At 35.8% G+C, this 19,914-nt stretch overlaps 1 protein-coding gene across 6 annotated transcripts in view; it reads right to left on the reverse strand.

The window, feature by feature from the left end:
* The window catches only part of TTLL7 (tubulin tyrosine ligase like 7), a 72,057-nt gene that overhangs the window by 35,256 nt on the left and 16,887 nt on the right, over window positions 1-19,914 (reverse strand). For all 6 annotated transcript variants that reach the window (XR_001411649.1, XR_001411650.1, XM_014939329.1 and 3 more), the window contains 8 exons: window positions 17,070-17,245; window positions 16,788-16,919; window positions 15,785-15,906; window positions 15,024-15,091; window positions 10,636-10,794; window positions 8,821-9,037; window positions 6,141-6,305; window positions 5,189-5,347 (listed from right to left, as the gene is read on the reverse strand). Coding sequence is in view for 4 of the 6 variants with exons in the window: in XM_014939329.1 (XP_014794815.1) it covers window positions 5,189-5,347; window positions 6,141-6,305; window positions 8,821-9,037; window positions 10,636-10,794; window positions 15,024-15,091; window positions 15,785-15,906; window positions 16,788-16,919; window positions 17,070-17,094 (1,047 nt within the window). In the remaining 2 variants the exon portion in view is untranslated. The remainder of the gene's footprint in view (window positions 1-5,188; window positions 5,348-6,140; window positions 6,306-8,820; window positions 9,038-10,635; window positions 10,795-15,023; window positions 15,092-15,784; window positions 15,907-16,787; window positions 16,920-17,069; window positions 17,246-19,914) is intronic.

Raw genomic sequence — 19,914 nt, forward strand, 5'->3', positions numbered from 1 at the left:
GTGCTTAGTGGATTCACTGTTTGAGAGCAAAGAGAACCCATGTACAAGCATTAAGAGAGAGAGAGGAAAAAGCCAGCAGACAGCAGGAGAAAGAGTCCTAAAAATGGTTCTCCAAGGCAACAGAGGGAGAGGCTGCCTGAGGACAAAAATCACTGAAAAGGAGTCTTCTTTGTTCTACGTAAATAAAATTAAAAAGAAGGAAAGAACTGAACAAAAGAGATAGATCAGTATTCTCATTAGTTGATCTTCCTAATGGCAGGTCCTATCTATTGCTAAAGGACCTGGAAAGGTCCTAAATATTGCTAAACTCTTGGGTCAAGGGACAAGTGAGCTTTTACAGCTTTTCTTTTATATATATGTATATATACACTCACATAATATACTCATATATATATATACAACACATAATTAAAATGCTGACCTTGCTGAGGACCATGGGAGGGCAGTGTTAATGGCATTCTGTGCTCACCTAACTGATCATTAATGCCTGTGCACCACTCCTTTGTTAACGCTGCCTCATTGACTGGTACAAAAGTGCTTTGTCAAACACATACAGTATTTACTGAAGAATATGAGTAAAGCAGGTGCTGTCTGTTGCAAATCTACAAAGAAAGTGGTCCTTTTCAAACTTACAATAAGCTGCAACAGAGGTTTTAAGAAAAATGCTAGTTAAATCAATGAATATTTGAAAAATCCAATGCTTTTATAGAGATGTATTTTCAGTTTTTATTATGTTTTCACAGATGATTGGGAGCAGAAGAATGGGAATTTCCCATGCTTAAAGTTTATATTTACAAAGTTCAGAATTCCTCTGTGAAAGTTAACAATTCTACTTTACACAATAATGTAACTATTGTACTATTACTTTCCATAGTATTCTTATTTGGACTTCATATAACTTAAGTGAGACACTGAAGTGAGAAATGAGCTCTTCTAAACAGAGCAACAGTGCAGGCTGCTCACCCTGACATCAGAGATTGCTGGACTGTGCCTCAGTAACAAACAACCTGAACTCTCAGGTTCTCTGTGTATTTTAAATAAGCTGAAATTTGATTTACAACATTTTTATATTTTTTGAAAAGTGCCAGAAAATGGAATGCTTTGCGTTTCTGTTCTGCTTGGAGCAAAGAAAATATCATGGTCTCCAAGTTGATATTCGTATAATACAAATACTCTCGAAATGGCAGTCCAAGAGCTGTGCCTCATCGTGTAAAGGGGTGAACATTTCCTTCAAACAGAATACTTTTAAATCCTCTTAACTTTTGTGACTGCTAAGAGCAACCTGAATATTGCAGAGGATTGTCTGTACCTGACAAAATTATTCAAAATGTTCTCCATCCACAATTTGAATATAATTTATGTGCTTTCTGGAAAGCTGACACAATATGCAGCTGGCAGAATTTATTTTTTTTTAACAGTTCTAAATTACAAGGTAATGATGGCGAGCCTCACAGTAAGACCCAAATGAGCTTATATCTGTGTGGAAATTATAGGGGCATAATAAATTCTGGTACTCAAAATGCCGGTTCAGTTACTTTTCCGATGAGAATCTCACCTTAAGTTCTCTGTATGAAGTTTAAGCTTTTTTCCCCTTAAGTGATTTGCAGGACATTTGCTTTACATAGTTATCTATGTCCATTTATCAGAGCATCAACAAGGGATGTATTTCCCTATTTCAAAACAATAAAGGAAACCCCAAAAGATCACACAAAGTTTTTCTAGGTGTTTGTTTCTCTTATTCTCTTTCTGCATTCAAGCAACCTCTCCACATCATGCCCCTACGCATGATTCCTGAATTTTTCCAGCCATTTCACTGTGCATCTCTGAGGAGAGCCTGACTCTGATGTCTCTCAAAGCCCACTTCAGGTCTGCAGTTCAATCCCACAAAGCCCTCTCTTTTCCAGGTGAAGCAAACCCAGTTCACCCAGCTCCTCCTCATACAGCACAGCATGTGCTCCAGGCCTCTAAGCACCTTAGTACCTTTCTGCTGAGCTCACTCGGGTTTGTCAATGTTTCTCCCTTACTCTGGGGGATAGAACTGGACAGAATATTCCAGATGTGGCATCACAGGCCATCAACCTGTAGGGCCAGTTAGCCAACATCACTGTAAGTACACATTGTTGACTCATGCTCAACGCTTTGAGATAGATGAGGTGGGACTGAACCTGTTCCGTTTTGCTGAAGGTCAGTCATTTTCCACAAGCCATGCTGCCGATTGAGATGCAGAACTTGATCTCAAATAAAAAAGATGACATTTATGCAGCAACTTTCTGAAAAATACTATCACAGGAACAATTCAAATGCCAATGAAATGCAATGAGATACATTTGAAATTTATTACCTCATGAGGTAATGCAAATATCATTACTATATATATTCAGCTGTCTGATATCTGCATATAATTTTACTCATGTAAGAGGCTAAACACTTGCTCTATAGAACAAAGTGTCTTGCGTAGTCAAATGTGATCACGGGTGAGAAATCTCAAGAAGCCTTGGACTAAACCACTACCTTAAGAAAAATGTTTTTCCCTTAAAAGAAAGCACTGTCCCTTATTTTTCATGTGGTTATTCCTCATTTCCAGATAAATGATTGCTGACTGTCTGTAACACAGCAGTGTTGTAAAGTAATCTTGATAACATACCAGTGCTATGGTCACAATAGGTATTCATAATAACTGGTTACCAAAGCATTGTAGATGTATCTGCCTGCTGAGAGATGATTATTTAGAGTTTAATGACGTGAGAACAGGACACACACACGACTAGGTTGTGTTAACTGTTAACGCAGTTATTATAACGTGACCTTTTCCTCCAAGGATCACAACTTTGTGATCCCACCCAACTGGGTATAACGAGGTTGTACAAGGTTGGAATCTATCCAAGAACTTCAAGTGTATGATTTTCCTTTATGCCTACAATAACTTGGTCAAAAAGAGTAAAACTGGATTTTCTGGGAACAGAAGGGAGATCTAGGTAATTGTTGCTACTCAGAAAGGATGGAGGCTGCTGGGACTGCACAGATTCTTGCCAGAAACATTTGGTGCCACAAGATGGCAATCACGCATTTCCCACAGCCCTCACTTCGATAGAAGGTTCCGGAAGTTCAGTAGCATCAAGGAGCAGGAGAGCTACATTGCATCAGGGCAATACAAACAAAAGTCATCTCAGGAAAGCAGAGTCATTATAATGTTGCACAATTTATTTCTTATAATAGTTTATTAAGCTATCTTTATAACAGAAAAGCTACATGAGCTATGGAAACATGAAACTAGATTTACCATCTTAATCCTATTTTGGCAATTTTCCCATAACATTGGGAACATTCGGAGCCTTGTGATTAGTACTTGTTACTGCTGTTAGAAAGAATGATTCACTCCCCTAAGGGGGGTTTGGCAAGAGGTAAATGGTGGAAAAAGATAAGAGTGGAAAATTGGGGAAGAAGCCAGAACTGGTTTAAGGAAAAAAAAAGTATATATAGATATACATATATACACACTGTATATATATTATGTAAAGTGCATATTTTATCTTTACTACACTACATATAGTATACATACAGTGTGCATACATATACATACTGTGTGTTTGTTTTGAGAGCACTGCAAAAAACATGAACAAGCACAGTAAAAATATAGAAACTGAATTACTAAGTTGCAAAGTTTGACATTTCTTTTAGCTTTTTTAGTTCTTTTTTAGTTTTTTTTTTAGTTCTAACGTCTGGCAAAATAAGCTGAATGATACCTGTATCACCAAAAGCAGAAGAGGAAATAATTAGACTTCTGTATGTAAAGAAATCATAACCAGGTATACAACTCCAAGTTCTGAAGTATTCTTCAGCAACACAAAATACCAGAGCAGCATTTACTGCTTTATGAGATCCCTCCATCACAAACAAGGGGTCTGGGATAGTATGATTCTCCTCTCTGAGACCCATCACTTTAAATGGTGAATCAAACCCCCTAAATTCTCCATACTGCAACTAAAAATCCATGGAGACAGAGGCATGTCCTTCAGAACAGATTCACTACACAGGTTGATTCACCATCTCTCGTAAAAGAGGTCTGTCACCATTTGCTACAAGGCTGGATGAAATGCATACACAGACCAACTTCAGTCTGTACTTAAACAACTACATACACTTATGTACAGGGCAACCTACAGAAGATAATCTGGAAGTGTAGAGCTAAATCAAAGGGATAATAGGCTTTGATCAATAAAGAGAACATGTCAATGCAGTACAGACTAAGTTCATGTCATGTGCTGCTTTTGGCTACCACATCAAAGCCAGCAAATACGCCTATGTCTGCATGGGAACAGTGAAGGAATTTATATTTTTCTAATTAAAATTATACTGAGCCCCTGAGACAAATAAGCAAAACAAAACAACTGTTGACAGTATTAATGGCCTGAGAACAAGATTATACTTCAGTAAATTAATTGTGTACATTTTGCTCAGAGATTTTTAATACATTTTTCTTTTATTCCTCCAGCTGTACATCCTCCCAGTTAGCAGAATGATATAAAACAATCTGAAAAAAAGACAAGTGAAGCCCACGTATATGTTATTAATAGTGTAATTGAAGAGACACAATAGACAAACCTCAAACAATCCTGGTTGAAAATGTGTTCAAGCACCACTTAAGCTTAACTGTACCAGTAACATGTCAGAGGAAAAACATTTCTTCCAGTCCATTCACGCCAATTGTTTGACAGCATTTCATGTATACTAAATTACTTTCCTCTGTATATGTGCTTTTAAACGCCATAGGAGGAAAAGAACACATATCCCAAAAAAAAGAAAATTGAGACCATACATTCACAAAAGTTGCCGGAGCCATACTCATGAAGGAAATGTCTGTAGCACCCAATTGCTATAAACAAGGTCGTTCAGCTACAATAACAACTGGATTAACATCACATTTCTCATTAAAACTTTTGAAAACATCTGAAATGCAACACTCCTCCAGGAAGACGATTACCTTTACCAGAGTCTCCAAAAATCACTGCAAGGCAGTGTTTCCATATGGACGTTGCAGAAAAAAGCACCATCTCTGTACTCAACAACAGTACCTCCTGCAATGCACAGATTTTCTTTGGAAGTTTTCTTACAGAGATATGGATTCAGCTGGGGGCTTAGTCAACTTTACTCTTAAAAATTTATTTTATATTTGTTTAAAGAGGTTTACCTCTAGGAGCCATGGTTTTAGTTTTCTGTCCAGCAGAATATCAAATCCCAGGACTTCAAAGCAGACACTGTCACTTCCAGGTGCTTGCCCTGGCCTGCACATGCGATAAGCATGAAGAACATGTGGCTCTGCAACTATGAGAGTCTTCACTACTAACTCCTGTAGGGATTTTTTTCAGAAAAATTCATCAGGAGAGAAGACACCAGTATATATTGAACTAGTGTGTTTCATAGTTTAATCTTTTACATTTCGTTAAAGTATCTACTAAAAGAGATTTAAAACACCAAATAAATGGTCTATAATAAATACACTATTCATATGAAGTGTCAGATATATTTTTTACATAGCTCTCCAGAATATTGTTATACTTCCCATAGTACATACATACTTTTAGATATGTAATACCTTAAATGCTAAACGTATATTGGGAAAAAGAATAGTATAGTATATCTTCATCCATTTTATTTTGAAATATAATTTTCAATAAATATTCTCAGAATCATATTTAAAGTCGATGGCTAAGATCTAACAATCCTAGGCCTATTCCTCACCTAAAGACACCCATAACATAATCACTGACTTCAATGGCACAGGTTCTAGTGTTGTAAATATTCACACATAAAATTAACTTTATACTCTAGAAAAGTCTCCAACAATTTAAATGGAATGGTTCCTTTCTATCATAATAGTTACATGAATTGCAGTTTGAAAGGGCTTTTCTCCCTCAGAAAAAGTTTGACATTAAATTTATAATCAAACCGTGAATTTAGCCTTTCAAAAACCATAATCATCATTTACAGTATGTCCTTTATAGCATGCATCACTGAGAATTTGAATAAATAAAGTTTTTAAAAAATCACTCTGGATTCCAGTAAAGTGGATGGCAATAGCAATTGATTTTCTAAGAATATACATACATAAAATGAAGAAAAGCATATTAGTTTTATCTTACTGAAATATCACTCCAGAATTTCGAGACATCAAGATTGTTTGTTTCTAGAAACTCAGTAAACCATTTTATGGAGCGTTTGCTGCCTTTGTCTTCTGTTTCATCCCGTTCAAAGTGTTCATTATGTTTATTGACAGAGTAGTTAGTCAGATGCATATACAATTGACTCTAAAAAAAGGGAGAAAAGACATTAAAAACTCATTAAATACAACTGTAGAGAGGTCAACTCAAAATAATTAAAAGAAAATAAAAACATGTTAGATTAATAATGACATAGCCAAACAGTTCACATCTGCAAATAACAGTATGTGTAGATTTAGCATTTCTGATTCTTGGCAATTTCATCTACTGAATGTTCTAGCCTTCTTATAACAAAACCTGTGCTCCTATTTAAGCCAGTTGCAGTCAATCAATTACCACTCAACATCTGCTTAGGCAATATATCTCCCATTTTTACAGGTCTGTATGTAAACAACTACCTGAAAAAGTGAAGAGCAATTATGACTTACAGAATGATTACATTCCACAAGAAGCAAACAATAAAGATGGTATTTTGAAGTGCTACTTTAAAAGTGCTAAAAAACACTCTGGCATCTGTTTCATAGACAATCCCACATTTCAGTTTTCACTGTAGTTTATTTATGAGGAATGTTCTCATGATAGTGATAGTTTAAAGTATCTTTTACATATAAATTCATCTGCCATGTTGATATCTGCCAAAATTGCTCATTTTTGACTGGCTGGTAGCCATACCTCAGAGGGAGGTAAATTTAAAGATATACATTGTATAAACGAGTGTGTGTTATCGTTCCTTTATAGAGCAATATGTCACCAGCAACAGATTCATGTTATCAGTTGCATTAAAAAAAAAAAAAAAATTACCTTTGCAAGGCTAATTTATAAATCATTATTTATATGTTTATATTATCTCCCAGTACAGGTATTAATTGAGCTGTTCATCTACACTACCGTGATGACTGCCATCACAGTGACAGTTCTCTGTCACGTTTGATTCCTTACTTGAGTGTAGTTGATATCCTAAGCTGACCGTAAGCCTTCTGTTCCAATTCCTTTTTGATAAGACAGCCAATAGATAACACAAGCCTTATGCTGTCATTTATCTCACTGTACTTACTTATGTTTAAAAAAAAAACAAACCCAATTAAATTAACAAAAACAATCAACTTAATTGCAGGATAGTTAGCAATATATTGTATTAGCACTACAAGAAATTAATTTCTCCTATGGCTTCCAGCTACTACTTCGAGAATCATTCTGAAACATATTGCTGTTGAGTCGTTATAAATGTCATCTTTCCATGAAATTAAAATTATTTCAGACAAAAGCAATTATTTTTCAGACTTCAAAAAAAATGGAAGTGTTTTTAGAACATTTGTTAAACATCTGAACTCATCTTTAGTCTGAAGTTATCTGGAACAATGTCACTGTGGAACGATGTCATCCAAAGAACAACGTCATTAGTGATAAGCCAGGTTATTTCATACAATAGACAAACTGCAACACGAACAGTTGTGTGAAAAGAGAAACAACTGCCTGTTCTGTTTATCCGCTCAGTGCTGCTAATGCTGAGATTAGTAAGAATAGAAAAATATTAAAAGCAAACTATTCCAAATATAATATTGGAACTCTTCCAGTTATACCATTTGAACTGGGCTCCAAATTGTACCTGCATTCTTCAAAGGAGTAATAAGAGATAGTTACAATTTTAAGTGACAAGTAGGGAAAAAGGCTCTCTATGTTCTGTCTGTTGCATAATTACACTGAAGTAGCTCTAGAAGTATGTGATATGGAAAATTCAAGATACAGTAGCAAGGGAGTAAAGAGTGACATATAAGGAACTAAAAATCTACTGATGCCTTCCAATACTTCAAACCTAGTTCTTTCTTAACAGATTATCTGCATTTTGATCGGTGCCAGAAGAGCGTGCTTACACCTGTCAACAGGGGAAGATGCCATACAGTGCACAGGAGGATTCCAGTGTCATGTCCCTTACCATTTCTTGGTTCTCTGCAAGTTTCTAGGCAGCCCTGCAGCATCACCCTAAAGCTGTCAAGTACACACTCCTTTCCCTGCTGAAGCAGTCGCTGGCAAACAGTACCACCAGCAGATTCCCTCACGTCTCACGCACCACTCTTTGTATTGCTACTTCTCTGGTTTTTGCACAGGTTCCCAACGCAACAGCTGAAACATTGCAGGATCCTTAGCAGAAGCTCTAAACTTCAGGGATGTTAAACAAGGATCTAGCAGCAGATAAACTTTGCCTCTTCCCCCTAACCCAAATTCAGTCTCAGATAAACCTAAAAGCAATATAACTGTTCTTGATTTTTTTTTACTTCGTTTTTTTCTGGGTTGAATGTCAATAATTGACATCTTGTGCTTTCTTTTAGGAAATATTTAAATTACTTAGTATACATACATGCAAAGTCATATAAAATATTTATACATAAGCAATAATAAGGCTACACTTGTGATTTTGATAGAAAAGTATGAGTTAAATATCTTTCATTTTCATTTTTTCTATTCAGTGACAATGCAAAATTTCAGCCAGATGAATACCAAATTAAATTTCATGTCACAACTTATTTTATATTACCTCCTCCAAACACTGCACAGGTAAAAGTCTACACACATAGGCAATAAATTGGAATGAGCTCCAACTTACCAAATTTGAATCACTGGGGGGATGATACTTTTCTGTGCCCATTCTCACCAGTCCATCATGATATAAAAATACTTTTAATGGATCACAAGAGGTTACAAGAATATACACACGTAAATCAAACTTGTAGCCTTCCATAAGAAATGGTTTGTCAAGATATTCCTGAACAATCAAGTGATCCTGAGCTTGTAACTTTTCTCCATTTCTTATTAAAGAGATCCTGGTAAAAACAAAAGTTCATTTAAAAGCATGAAACTTTCACATTACTCTTCAAAATAGATTTTCATGGTCACCCAGCCAGGTGCACAGGCTAACATCTACCTGGAGAAAAGACTTGTGTATCTGATTTGTAGGGTAGAGAAAAAGTTCCATTCGCTTACATGGCTTTTGGTTTCCTGGACTTCACGGTGCTTCACTGGATGAAAAAAGGCAATGAGCCATTTCAAAATAACTTTCTGCTTCCTTTGATTCAACAATTTGTAATAATGGGTTCCCTCTACACTTAGAAATTGCTTGGCAGAACGACCAGTCTCCAGCTTCTGTCATTATTCCCCATGCAGCTCTAAAAATAGGCTTCTATTCTTTGTCACAACTTTTGCCTGAGGTACAGGTTGTAAAGAACTTTCAGTGCTAACCTGACTCAGTGATGGTGTTTGCAAAGCAGGACACTGATCGGTGCCACTAAGGATGGCATAGATTAACCTCGGTATTTCTTTATTCCAGTTTCCCCACATCCGAATGAAAAATGGTTTATATACAAACTATAAACTCACAGTCCCTAACCACACAGACTTTTAAATAACTGTAATAGCTAATATTTTTCAATTTATAATTATTAACCCTGAATTCCCATAGCTTTCTTGCCTTAATCTTACTCTTTACTGTTTATTATACATTTCAGTGTTCTGGTGTTGAATACTCCTAACATACGGAAGTACTTTCCAGACATTTCTCTCCCTTCAGCTTACCTTTGGCCTTATCAAGATGATGAAAAATAAGGAAACAGAAAAGTTTGGGGGCTTTACTTTTCCAGTAATTCTGATATATTTTTAATAACTAAGAGCTTTACTACAGCACATAATCCGAATTGATATTAAAAGCAATAAAAGCTACAATTGAAATATCTAAAAAATAAGAACAGAGTTAAGAATGAAATTGCAATATTTAACTTATTGTTTTTTATTGTGCAGCCCCGTCACAGACAAATCTCTTTCAACTCAACTGCAGGTCACAGTCTCTTCAGGGGTGTCCCACCTCCAGCATAGGTGTCACTTCCTTCCAAGAGCACACCTCCAGCCACAACCCCAACAGCATTTCCTCTGTTTCTTCTAACTCTTGTAGCTGCCACTCTTAAATATATTTGTGCTTCTGTGACTGGCTGCAGTTTTGGCACACAATGGGGTGGCTGGGCTGGTCTCAGAGCTGTGGCAGATCCTAACCTTCTCCCACACACAGCCAGTGAAACCCTGCCACTTATGCCCAATACAATCTCACCCTGTAAGTCTAAGCACAACAGAGTAATAACTACATTTTTTAGATAAATTCACAATAAAAATAATCCTAATCTTAAAAATTATGTAAGCTTCATCAGAAAATACATTCTCTAATTACGCCACATTAAGAACAACATTAAAATACCACTTCAATTCAGCTTTATATTTTAGCTGCTCCTGCTTTTTAAGTCTTCATCCAATAGATGAACCTTCATACAACTTGAAATACAATCTTCTTACTAATACACAGCTTCTATTAATTTTGCCAATAGCATTGGATTTCACCTCTAATGGGTAAGAAGACTGAAGTTAAGACACAACTTACCCATGTCCCATTGCACCATTAGCTGGTTTTACTATGAAAGTTTTCTGTCTACGTTTCTTCTTCAGTTCTTTTACATAGTTCTGAAACTGTGTGTATTCTGCAGGGAAGATCCATGTTCGAGGAATAAAACTATACTCTTGAGGTTGACTCTTGATCATTCTGCGATAGAAGAGCAAAACCAAAAATAAGGTTAAAACATTGTAGTGAACAATCTCTGAAACTGAATCTGGTTAAAGGATGCATTAAAATCTTGATCTCCCTTCTTTAATAGCTGGGACAGCTGAGGTCGTGAACATATTTCATTTTATAGCTCTGTTATTTCTGCAGAAAAGACAAATAGAGGAGGAAAAACGGTAGAAAATTCAGTTAGTAAAAGTTTCCATCACCCAAAGCCGTGTGTCGCAGACACTGCCACACTGTGTCCGGCAGATAGGAAGCATATACTCACCCCAGACTGGCAGTATGGGCTAGATATATATCTGGGGTAGCTTTAAACAAAGTAGCTTTAATACTGGTTAACAGCCAAGTTATAGAGCAATGTGGACTTGGTGATACTATGCAGACTGACATACCATAGTTCCCAGCAGAATAAATTTAGTCTTTGCCAAGTTTGATACTGGTGCAGCTAGCTTGCTTCAGGTACCACAATACCTGAAACGCCACACATAACCTCAATGAAATTAGTTCAGGTAACTCAAAACTACTCCGTAACATAGTGTGGACACATCTAAAATACAAATATCCATAGAAAGTGACTGGTTGTTTAAAAGAAATTAACTGACACAGGAAGTTCCCCAACTTTGATTTTTTAAAAAATTACATTATGATGAATTCTAATTCTTTTTTTTAATTACTGATTTAGGTATACATATCCTTTTGCAATGAAATCTAATAGCATCAGGATAACTTAAACATAAAAGAGACTTACAATATCATTCCCATTTTTCATTTCTACTATGAGCCCATGTAATATTCCTGATGCAGCACAAGACACTTTTTCTTTAAGTAGCTCAAATACTAATGGAAAAAACCAGAGCTGCCAACCACATCTGTAAGGCTAGGACTGTAGCCAATCCCTACTGGTATAATAGATGCACTGTCACCAAATTGTTTAGCCAAGGACCCAACAAACACTCTGCAGAAGCCACAATAGCTATAGTAGTCTTGAAGTCCTGCATGAGCTTCAGTGCTTCTGCAGCTTCATTGTAACTATTATTTTCACAAATCTGGTTTGATGAAAGCCACCAAATATTCAGAAAAATTCTTTAAAACCAAATAGATATTATCATTAAAGATTCATGCATATTTTTAAACTATGCTCCATCTGCTACGTATTTACAAATGTTATTACCTTGCTAACTGAATAGCTTATCTAGGCAGAAATTACACAATTTTTAGGAAAAAAGCAATTTCTGCGTTAGTTTCCATCCCTCTCCAAATTATTTACCACATGCATCTTGAAGTGCTACATGACAGAGACTTGCCATTTAAATTACTCACAGGTTTCAATACACATACTCCCTAGTCAATGAATGGTATTCTAGATATATTAATATTACTTTGTGACTGCAAGCACATCAGTTCTATATGCCTTTTTCTATCTTATGCATAACTGCGTAGACTACAAACACTTAATAACATGAAGAAGAATCCTTAACCATTGTTTACAAATTCTGATGCCCACTAAAACTTTCAACAAAAGAATTCAGCTCTGTTCTTCTCCCACTTGGTCCTATTCAGAAATGGCTTAGGATCATCATCAAGTAGCTTGCAGAATCATGATCTATTCCACTACAATAGCCCTATTTTCCAGCACATCTGCTATCCACTACTGTGGGTAACCACTTTTTCACTGTGCTGCTCTATCCTGTAGCCTTTGCCGTCCTTACCAGGAAGTCTGAGAATTAAACAGCAAATTAATGCTCTTCTGAGTGCTATTTTAGCTAATAGATGTGGTCAGACTGTGCTCTTGTTTCTCAGAGTGCTTTCTGTGCTACAGAATCAAAGGTGTTGAACAAAACGTAGGTTACTAAAGACATGAATTGTCAGTCTAACAATGCAGGTTCCACTGTCAAGGTTTCAAGATCCTCTGACTTTTCAACTATGAAAGGAGGATAGGAGGAAGGTATAGATGAAAACGATTCTTGGTCTACGATCAATTCACAAACCTTTTAATGTAAATAACAAAGGTGCTGCAAAAAAAGACTCTCTCATACATGGGTGTGTTCCCCTTCCCATTCATTCTGTACACCTTCTCCCCCATTTACTGTATTCAATATATAACCACACTTAACCTTCAAGTTAAGAGATCATTTACAGAAATTAAGATCTAGTTGGCCCTACAATAGCACCTCTTCCCCCCTACTCCCCACCTCTCTCTTTTCTGTGTTCTGATTGATGCCCTTGAAAATGATGCTCATGTCTCCTTTTGTTCTCAATTACATTCCTGTTTCTATCTGTTCATTTACTCTGTGTCCCTACACTTTCTGTGCTGGGTTGTCTTCTTTCATATCACACACACTACATATTACACCACTCCCTTCCACCCTTCTGCATGTGAAAACCACATTGTCCTGTGATCCAGAGTGCCTGGATATCAGCTGTAAGAGGAATTCCTGAAGTGCAATTCCTCCTGAAGTGCATTTGCCTCTTAAAGGCCAAAGATTTTTTCTTACGCTTCATCCTCAACAGCTTGCATAAAATGGAAGGGTGAGATCAGTGTAACAACCAAGGCAGAAATAAAATTAAAAGAAGCCTCCTTTCTACCAGTTCTCAGCAGTTGTTTCATGAACTGGTATAAAACCCACAGCTATTCTGTACAAGTCAGTATCAGGAATAGAATAGCCTGCATGCAGCAGAAAAGCAGGCGAACAGAATTAGTGTGTCTACACCATCCTGCTCAAGCAAATTTTAAGACAGAACAGCAGCTGTATGGAACAAAATCCTCCACTCCACAGACAAGAGTCTGCACAACCATGTATCCCAACTGACTTGTCATTTTACATACACGTCTGTTTCACAAACAATCTCAAGGCATATAATTTGCTTTTTATAAATTATGACCACTAAGTATTGAATTGTGAGGCTAGTACTGTCAAAAACAGACTGATTAAAAGCCTGCTACATCTAATGACATTAAGTGAAGTCACAACATAGATATGTCTGACCCAGAGTTATCAGAGAAATTATTCCCACCTTATCTATAATATGTGCAATCTCTGCATTGAGTACTTTTAACTGTGTTTCAAACTCAGAATTCAGTAGGTTGAAAGAGGTATAATCAGACTGTATTTGAAAACAATGTGTACTTTTAGTCCATTTTGCATATTTATTTAAAAAAAATAAACTGCAGAACTGCTGCAATGCACTGCCTACCAAGCTGACCAATGTTGTTTACTGTTTCCAGGACCTCTCCAAACAGCTGGTTGCCTCCATGTGCTATCTCTGTGCTTTTACTTAGAGTTTAGATCTGGAAGGGGCAGTGAAAAGTGCTTGTGTAACATGTACTGACACAAGGAAGTTCTGGCCCACGTGTAGGACATATAGACACCATAGCAATGCGTGTAATATTTGCATCATAATAGTTCCATACATTCTACATCCTATGTGTTGTAGTTACAAAACAGAAAAGGAAATGGAGAAAAAGAAAGGAGAGGTCACATTAATTACATTAATATATGAAACAACTTCTGTTCTGGTAACAGGAAATGCAGTGTAGGTACTGTTGGGGGCCAAAAGATTAACTCTATTAAGAACTGCTCTTTAAACTAATTTAGATTAGAAGAATCAAAATACTCACACACATTTATCCCTAAATTTCTCCTTATTACCAGGTGTTGAATCATTATTTAGCATTGCTTTCTTACAGGTCTTACTCACAGATTCTCAGCTAGGATAATTCCTCAGAACCCAGTTATTCCACTGGAGTGATGAGAATTTATAACTACACAAATTAGCCTCTCTGACATTTCTTATATAAACAGTAAGATGCTCCCATTTTTTAAGTCTGATACACAGAAAAATATAGTCATTAATTATTTAAAACAAATAATATTCATCCATGTGCTAGTTATTTTTCCTGTTCTACCACCACAGGATATTTGCCTGGGTAATACAATAATTTAAGACACTCTTATATTCTACAATGCATAGACAGAGATCTGAAGTCACATTTTTTTCCACTGGAGTCAACTGGACAGATAAAGTAGCCCACTCCAATGCTACAGATCCAGCACCGAAGTCAAAGTTATTAAGGAACTTTGGAAACTATTCTTGGTCCTCTCATAGCCTCTTAGTAAAAATAAATAAACATTACAAGCAATAATTCAGCATTGTACTGCATTAAATACTATGGCTGAAAAACTTCTTAATATTAAAAGAAAGATTACTTGGTCATGTTTCTTGCCAGAAAATCCTTTCTGCAGATCTCTCCCATTCCTGGAAAATGGTTGATTCTCTGAGGAAGGAGAAAAAAAGAAAGATAATTGGTACTTTTTAGTTTTACTGGCATATCTAATACAATCATTTAATACATTCAACTGCATAAACAGGCAAACATAATTAGTGTAACATATACATTATTTAAGACAATATCTTACATTATACTATGTATTCTTAGCAATACTAAAGATGCTCTAAGTTGCATTCTCCTCCACCAACATGAGTATGCCCACTGATTTCATTTCAGACATGAAAGGCAACTATCATACTCTTACTCACAAAGCTATCTAGGAACAAAGAATGCTATCACAAAGTAATGGTAAAGAAAGGAATTATTTATTCACAGAAACTGTGGAGAGGCTCTGCTTGTTAACTTAGTGCTTGAGAGCTTATGAGCAGCTGATAAATGATGTTTTGCATCTTCTTTCAAACTCTGATCATTCACAGCACCCAACTGGCAGAGAGAAGCATGAAAGAGCAGCCCCAAATATTTAAACACTACATTCCAAGAGGTATGAACAAAAAGCTCTGGAAAAAATAGGATTCTAAAATACGTGGTGGTATAGCTTTATCACAGTCTGCTTGGTGGTGTTTTGTGGGGTTTTTTTCTCTCCATACCAATGTAACTGACCAAAAGCAACACACTACTGAATATTTCAGAGTGAAGCAGCTTACTGAAACCTGTCAGAAATCCTAACTGCCACCCTACCTGATAGTTCTGAAGTTCAGCAATCTTTTCTTGTTGCACAGCAGAGTCACTCCATATAAGATTAGCTGTTTCATCTTCATCGCGTGTTTTCACAAATCCCATTTCTCGTATTACTACACGTACTATGGAGAAATCACATACTTAGGGAAATAGATTCATTTTCAAAATTAAAAAAAAATCAATTAAGATTTTAAACACTTCCAATATTCAATCCTTTGTCCAAGAACAACGTTAGCATGCAAGCTATTATTTATCTTGCAATATTTCCGTCAGTTTATTGCTAACCTGTCAGTACAACATTACAGCACCTTGTACTTAAGCTTGAATCAGAGCACAACCACTGATGGGAACTGTAAAGGGTTTCAGGACATTCCACAATCATCTAGTAAAAGTCCATTTGCATGGCTTTTAGGCTTAATCTTGGCTACACATATATTCATTTTAAAACAGTGATGACTGTAAGTGTCACTGCCGACAATGGCCAAGAACACTTCTTTAGTCAAGGCATAGTAGTTACAAAAGAAAATGCATACATTATTTTAATATAAAAAAAGAAGCAAGATTATATGCCAGGCATAACCCACATTCTAGGAGAAAAGATTTTTCTGAAGTAGTCCCAATCATCAAAATACAAAACATCAGTAGATTTTATTGAGAAACCTCTGTAAAATAATTAGAGTTTTTAATATTAAATTTACACTGTTCATCTTTCAAGGCTTTAAATAAGCTTCCAAACACACGAATAATTTATAATTAGAGGTGTTTTCCACAGCCTTTCTGATTACTTAATTTTTTGTATTTCAAGGCCCTTCCTTGAGTAACAAATGGGGAGTATTAGATGCACAGTGCCCAAAGCCATCAACTCAATATTTCAAAAAAAGAACAACGGTTTCTTACAAAGGAAAATCCTTTGGAAATATCTCACTGTCAGCTTGATGCAAAGTCCATTAATTCACTCACGTCAATAGCTATTAGGATGGAAACAAGATATGTAGCTTCCTACCAATTTCATATTTTGTGCCAGCAACATTTGCAGTGATCACTCCGTTCTTCTTCTTCTTTCTGACTTTCCTTTTAATTGTGCTTTGATAGGGTAGTTCCGAACTCAAGGTCAGAGGAGTAGTTCCATGGTTATCTTTGAAAAATAATATTGTAACTATCAACATCTTTATCTCTCAAATAACATACACAAATAAACTAAAACCACAAAAATTTCCTTTTTTGCTTAGAGGTACAAGCATACTGATTAATTAATAGGCTATATTAAAATCTAAGACTAGCATACCTCCCTCATTAGGCAAGGATGGCATTATAACCTAGGATAGTGCAGAAGCAGAGCCCAAATTCAGTTCCAAGTTCTCAGAAAACGATGGAGCTGTCAAAGCCAAATTATTTAAAGCTCCAGTCATACCATTTCAGTCTCTGGCTGTAGCAAATATTAGTTCTGGAACTGATAGATATCTGTGTGAAAAAAAAAAAAAAACAAGATGAGAGACTTCGTTATAGAGAAATCCTGAAAAAATATAAACAGCAGAAAACTAAATATGGAAATGTTTTTAATAACAAGTCAAAAGTAATGCTTATTTTAAAAGATTGATCAAGCCATTGTAGATACAAAACTTTGTTCATTACAATTCAATTGTTTTGCTTCTGGGAAAAATAATTTTGCAGTATTAATTTTCAAAATGAGATTCTATTACCTCATTTTCTTATTTTCATTTGCGGATGGGAGATTTTGCACATGCAAATAGCTAACACTGAACTCAATCAACACTGCAAACCTTTATCTCCACAAAGCTCTCTGATTTTATAGCAATTTTACACCATAGTTTAATTAAAAATTTAAAATCAGACACACTGTATTATGCGTTTTCAGGTACCAAATAGGAAATAACTGAAATCACCTTAATAATCTTCTCCTATTTTTAAATTTTTAAAAGAAATTTTTAAAAGAAATTGTCCAATAATCACTTTGTAACACATGGCTGCTGTTTCATGATCACTTCATGACACAGCAGACATAACTTTAAAGATACTTCAGATTGGCACGTATCTAAATTGTCAGCTTCTAAAATTAGTAATTATTTTTCATGTCTACACTGATCCAAAATTTCAGGTTTTTTTCCTCCATGAATGCACGACCACATGTGAGAATCCCACATATTAAAAAGTTTTTTAAGTGCAGCTTAAGCACATAAGAACAATGGGTTAAAATATTAGGAAAAAATCTCAGGAATAAAATACTTCTAAAGACACTGCTAAATTACTTCAGGCATGCAGCACTGTTACAACAAAGTCTGCAAGAAAACTAATGCTGTCTTTGGCAGGCTGCCTCAAACAAATCTATGAGTTTTCTAAATGTATACAATCTAAGTCACTGATTTTTTCATGCTTTCATTTCTTTTCTTCAATTATATGTATGGCAAAAGTTCCTTACACTAGCTTTAGCTTAGTTTATATTACCACTTCTGGCAATTGCAAAACTTAATTTAAATAGCTTTATATAGAGCATGAGAAATTTCTTCTGCTATAAGTAGCAGAAAATAACCATAAAGTCAAATTCAGCCATGACTTATAATGTGAAATATATTTGGCAATAAGATTGGACAAGATATGCATTAGCAAAATCACCAAAACTTTACTTATAAATCCTCATTTTTTATTTGTGTGTGTGTGTCTGTGTGTGCACGCATCAGAGAGAAAAAGAAAGAGATACACTATATTTTGGACAAGTCACCCTCTTGGTGAGAAAATGTAAAAGCAGATACCTTGAGCTGCAAGATCTTATTTCCTTTCAAGACAGAAATCTATCCTTAACAGTCCATTAACACAAAAGGCTAAAAAGAACAGATTACTGTTCTTTTATGACTGCCACCAATGTACTAAGGGCTAAAATCTGCTTTGTAATAAAACAACCAAATCTCCCTCATGTCCATTTACTGGACTGCCACAAATTGACACTAAAACACAACGCTGGGCGTTTATCCAGAAAGCAGGAAATGTTTTATACACAATGTTTGACAGCACAGTAGTAACACAGAGCCATACGTACTTGCAACATACTTTGCTGAACTAGAACTCACTAAAAAAATCTCCCCACATTGAACTAAAACTGGCAGGTCATTTTGCAGATTTAACTTTTTGGATCAGATCATCTGAGAAAGTGGCCTGAAAGGCCTCTTGCCCGCTGGCCTACTGGAAGTAGACACAGAGATGGGAAAGCAAAACATTCACCCTCCTTAAATCCACTGTGAAGGAAAAGCAGTACTGGGCACAATGACTCACTGAATATTGCATGTTGTCTGTTTCTCAAGCTAAGAATACTACCGGAGTACAAGACATGCTTAGTTCCTGGGAATAATACTGAAGTACATCCGTTAGCCAATTAAGGACTTCTATGCACACGCACAAATGCCTAGCAGTCGTTCCTCCACCGTACTGGCTAAAAACTTTTAACAAATTTGGAAGAATGTCAAGACAACTAATATTTCCCTGTGAGAAATACCAGTCCTTAATAATACAGCATGATTTACAATCTATGATATAGTAATAAAAACCAAGAGCTTTCATTCAGCTTATAATCACAGAAAAATATCTGCCCAAAGTTACTATAATACATTTTATTCTGACGGTGGACAACAAAGCTCCAAGCTGCACTGCACTGTTGAATTACTGTTTGTCTTGTTATAGAAACTATTCTATTCTTTTGAGAGGAATACTCTTATCGAGTTCAAACAGAAAGCACCAACACTCAAGGTCCACGACTTTCAAGCAGTCAACTTCTTAGCACGCATACATGAGTTGATGGCAAAGATTTATGGTCACCTTTAGAGTATTCTATGGACAGTTAGTAGTTTGGCCATACAGAAAAAAAAGTAATTAGAATGACAAACTCCCACAAAAATCTCTGCTAAGTGATCATTGAAGTAACTTTTCTTTAAGATTATGCATGACATAATTTTTGTAATCACAGCTGAAGCATGTATTCCTCTAAGGACATCAAATCTTTTTACTAAGACACATGCAATCTATTTGTTAAATCCTGATTTAAACTGAATTCTTCAAAGACAAAAGGGATCATTAGTGTATTCTGTATTCACACTTACTCTAGGATTTTGACTTTTCACAAG

Source organism: Calidris pugnax, unplaced genomic scaffold, assembly GCF_001431845.1.
Source record: "Calidris pugnax isolate Ruff unplaced genomic scaffold, ASM143184v1 scaffold18, whole genome shotgun sequence".
NCBI lineage: Eukaryota > Metazoa > Chordata > Aves > Charadriiformes > Scolopacidae > Calidris > Calidris pugnax.